This window comes from Poecilia latipinna, unplaced genomic scaffold (genome assembly GCF_001443285.1).
Source record: "Poecilia latipinna isolate Pla-1442-1.1 unplaced genomic scaffold, P_latipinna-1.0 Scaffold776, whole genome shotgun sequence".
NCBI classification, from domain to species: domain Eukaryota; kingdom Metazoa; phylum Chordata; class Actinopteri; order Cyprinodontiformes; family Poeciliidae; genus Poecilia; species Poecilia latipinna.
The window spans coordinates 240,949-245,625 of record NW_015113392.1 but is presented as its reverse complement, the minus strand read 5'-3'; the positions used below and the strand labels follow the sequence as shown (position 1 = coordinate 245,625).

General features: G+C 38.3%; 1 protein-coding gene across 1 annotated transcript in view; it reads right to left on the bottom strand.

The window, feature by feature from the left end:
- Window positions 1-454: 454 nt before the first annotated feature.
- The window catches only part of LOC106955917 (alpha-2,8-sialyltransferase 8F-like), a 20,768-nt gene continuing 16,545 nt past the window's right edge, over window positions 455-4,677 (bottom strand). The window contains exons 5-7 of the mRNA XM_015046366.1: window positions 1,564-1,676; window positions 1,399-1,491; window positions 455-1,311 (exon numbers count right to left, since the gene is read on the bottom strand). Of these exons, the coding sequence (XP_014901852.1) occupies window positions 846-1,311; window positions 1,399-1,491; window positions 1,564-1,676 (672 nt within the window). The 3' untranslated portion in view covers window positions 455-845. The remainder of the gene's footprint in view (window positions 1,312-1,398; window positions 1,492-1,563; window positions 1,677-4,677) is intronic.

The window sequence follows — 4,677 nt, the reverse complement described above, 5'->3', positions numbered from 1 at the left end:
AAAAAATAATAATAAAATTTGCTATTGTTTGTGCATTGGATAAAAGGTTTGTGCAATAAAAGTACAGGAAAACCTTTGTTGTTTCAATCATGTGGGACATCAGGAAAACCAGTTGGATTGCCAGTAATTCTTCAAAGCAACAAGCGCATGGAGTGACACTTTGGTGTGGTGAGTGTCAAAGCTTTTGTAATGCAGAAACTTTTCTTAACTGGCACTTAATCATACATATGAACAGGAAAGAACATTCTGTGACAAGCTTGCTACTGACATGAAACAACTGATGAGCACAAATTAAAGAACAAACTGTGACCCAAATACTTTTCAAATGTTCTTTTTTCAAAATTATGGCAAATTTTATGCACTTTGACGCTCAAAAACTCTGTTGTGTTGGAAAGAGTTAGATAAGATTAGATAGATATTGGATGAGAGGCGGGTTACATCACAGGACCCATTATAACCAGTAAAAGTGATTTTTATTTTGTGGATTGCAACATAAATGCAATATTTCCCCAAATAAATATAAGACTCAATACCATTCTGATACAACCAAAAAACTTGATTCCTGCCATTGTGTATACAAGTGACTATTTACCCTTTTTTCTCAATAGTGGTCAGTTTGATTCAATGCAGTTTTTGTTGTAAACAGTAATAAATATAAAAAGAGCTCACCTTATTTGAATAGACACTGTGTTATTATAGTTGAAATACCTGCCTAGAGAAGACAGTTCCCAGAAACCTTTGGCATATTCAATCCCTTTCTCTCAACAGGATTAAGCATCTGAGGCATTGCCACCCTATCATTACAAAAGAAGAACTTGTTCTCTTTTATGTAACTGGTAATGATGTTATTGACAGTCCCCAAGGTGTAGGCGTAGCACACCATTTTTGTGTAACTGTAGGAGTATGCCGAACTCAACCGGCATGGAGTGAAAATTGGTATTTGGTTTCATGTCATCATAATAGTGGTTAGTCAAGTTTTTGAAGTTGAATGGATGAATACCAAATGGCCAAAATCCATAAAGATGCACGTTATCACAAAGCTCCAATGCCAGGCTTGTCATCATGACTCCGGTGCTGAGCCGTGCTTCTTTCAGCCCATGTGCGTGCCAAAATGTAGAGAGTTTAATGAGGTATTCCGGATTGATGAAGACAGGTTGGATGGCAGAGTCAAAGTCCTGAATGGTGTAAAGAGTTCGCATGCAAACAGCTGTATTCATACCAAAGGAGAAGGCAGGGAGGAGCAGCATCGAGTTCCCATAGCTACTCAGCGTTTTCATTAGAGGACGTCGACGTCCCACTAGAGACTCAAACCTACAAATATAAATATAATGTGAAAAAAAAAAACAATCAGTGATGTTTTTAAGATTACAAAATAACCTTTGTGACTTATCTACTCACTTTCTTAAGAGAATGGTTGGGTTTGCTGTTACAAGGTTTGTCTTGGTTCCAACATCTTTCTCATATCCGTTTGACAAAGGAGGCAGGTTACACCTGAAAAACAAACATGAATTCAGACATGGCAGTTCTCAGATATGACATATTTTTCTTCAACATTTTTCTCACCTAATGACAAAATCAGCTGAATTGATCATTTTTCCACAGCTGCTGTTTGCCACAATCCCACCATTCCCGATGACAGCACATGTGTCCCATCTTTTATTTGAGAAAGGGTGACCCTGAAATCATCAACAACAGAAAATCTTAAAATAAATCACGTTGCGTTCAGCGATCAGCAAATGAGGCTTGGGTTATGGTGTGAATAGGCCACCAGTCCATCACACAATTGCCAGAGACACAAAAAGCTATTCAACCATGCAGGTACTTAGACCTAATGGCAATCTAACATTAGCAATTATCCCAGTGTTGCCAGACAACCTTGGATAGGCTTTCCAGAACTTTGCCCTCTCCGCCATGATGGACGTCAAAACAACCAATGCGCTCCTTTAAAGTTAGTCTAAAAACAGACGTCTGTAACCTAATATCGCTTCTATTTAGTTGAATTCACTTTTTAAAAAAAACGTGATAAGGTGCTGCGTGGTCAGCTGCACAGATAACTTTTATTGAGGAAAGATACGGCGGCGATGGATAGCGGCCGTCAATCATAACGCCTGGCAGCTGTCAATCATAATGATCGCCAGCCCCGGTGTAATTGCGGATTTTCAACGAACAAGGTAAGAAGACTAACGTTCATATACGTTATAAGCATGATTAGAAGGTATATATTGTATTATGAGTAGGAAGGCATGTAACCATTAGTAACACATAAGGAGACGATGGTGCACTGTCATGTGGCCTAGCATGTATGGAAAAAAAACTGGTTAGCATTTCGTCTTTTGTATGTTTTAATCATACTCCAGTGTGAGAGGAAACTCTGTTTATGGCATAGTGATATAAATCATGTGGTGTGAATTCAAGCTAAGTCGGGAATCTGATAAACAATTCAGGACGGAGGAAGTATGGGTCGGTTTCTAAGCTAGCTATTTGAAACTTTTATAAGAGTTCACAGACAAATTAGCTCGACTCAAACAAGTAGAAGCCATGAATAAAGTGGCAAAAACAACTTTGGACAACAAAGTCAGTTGCTCTGTTCAATATTCCCTCACTTCCAATGTCCGTCTTAACGCCTCGAATGACTAAAAGTGACGCAGCTTCAAAGGGTCAGGAGTGTTGAGCCTTCTTTAGCAGGTTTATTCTTCTTCTGTGCGTCCAACTTTCTCTATGCTATCAATGCGACAGGCGCACCCTGGCGGTTGTATGTGGAATCTCACCGAATAACTGAAATAACAATAAAGAAAAGGAGAAATCAATTAAGGATAGAAAAAGAAAAAAAATAATGTTGAGGTGCCTGTTTTTATACTTAAAGTTTTCATTACGTATTACACCTTGTTTTCACTCCTCTACACTAGTACTTTGGGGGAACTGTTGGATAAACTTACAGAAAACCCACATGCAAAAGAAGGACATTTCAAAAGTTTATTTAACCACAATATTTTCTAGGAGTGCACCGATAAATAGCCCCAGATTTCTTTAAATTTAGGAGCCAATACTTACATCTGAAACCGATCTAATCTACCTCCAGAAAGGTCTAAAAATCAACCACTGTCCTCTACTTTTCAGCCTTGAAGTTTGACTGATAAACCCGCCCACCAGGTCATGTCTGCACGTTTAGAGTTAACAATAGTCACCCCACTGTTGGCATCTCAGCAACTTTCTTGCTATGTTTAGCAACATTTCAGACAAAAAAAAGCAGTATTGGCCAAAATCGTAATCGGAAAACTGCAATCGGTACGCCTCTAGTATTTTCTCTACCTAAACATTTTGTGTTTAGCAGTCACAACAGAGATTGTAATTTACAGGTGTAAACAATGATGACACAAAACTAATAGTCTATGTATTTATTTATTTTGTTGTATGAAGACCGGATCCAACCAGGTGTTTTACACAGCATAATGATTGCCTTGGTATATTTATGACGAGGGAATAACATTATAACATGACGTGAAGCTCAAAAGAGTAAACTTTACAAAATACTGTCCCTTTAAAAGAGTGAAAATCAGATACCTAGCGGCATAACATAAAAATCTGCAATGTGTGTAGGGCTTTTTGCTCCTTATGTGTTTGACTTTGAGGAAGAAGCAAGTGAAAAGACTAAAGGGCAAAGCAGTTCTTTATAATGACAGTGTTACAAGGTTATTACTTGGAAACGTGAGTAAAGAACGTATGTTGAACAAAACAGTGCTAATAAACAAGGGAGTGGGAGATAAGAGTAGAGATAAGATAAAGGAAGGATCCAGCAAAGACCAACCAAGAGAAGAAGCTACACATTAGGAGGAAGGCTTGGTGAAATGACAGAAAAACCAGAGGAGCTGGGAAGGGATGAAAGCTGATAGAGGGAATGTGAATGATAAAGAAAGAGAATGAAAAATGGTGGAAAGAACCTAATATAAACACCAAATAGATAGAAACACTGATCTAGAAAACAAATCCAAACCACAAACAAGGAGAACAAATGAACAAACACAATGGCAAAACAAAAATGTCAAGGAAATAAACAATAACTTTTAGTCCAGAAAGGCTTTTTTTTTCATTAACTTTATTGTTTTCTGGTTAATTTTGCACCATTCAGCCAGAGGAGTGAGGTGTTGGGGAATATCAACTACATGTTGAGGATTTATAAATCAATTATGGGTGAAACATTACATGACAGAAACCCAGAGGGGTAAGATTTAAAGTAATTTATTTTTCCAGCATGTTTACATGATCCAGCTGAGTAAAGCTGCTGCTTTACTTCCCACATTTTGACAGCATCCACAACTCCACCTTTCTCTGCCAAAAATCATAACTTGACTGTGATCAGAAAAGCACCGGTCAGCTTTTCTAGACACCCTCAAGAAACATGATTTAATTTGCAACAATGTTAGTAAAACCCTAGACTTTATCACTCCAAATTCCAATTCCATTTAATGCACATTTCTAGTCTAATAAGGTAGTACTTAAAAAAAAAAAAAAACCCCCTTCGGCCATTTTGGAGCTTGATGCAATTTCAGCAGTTGTCTGCTCAGTGGTTGCCTGAAGGGTTCCTGTCTGCAAAGCCCTTATAGCAGTGGTTCTTAACCTGGGTTCGATCGAACCCCAGGGGTTCGATGAGTCGGTCTCAGGGGTTCGGCGGAGCCTCTG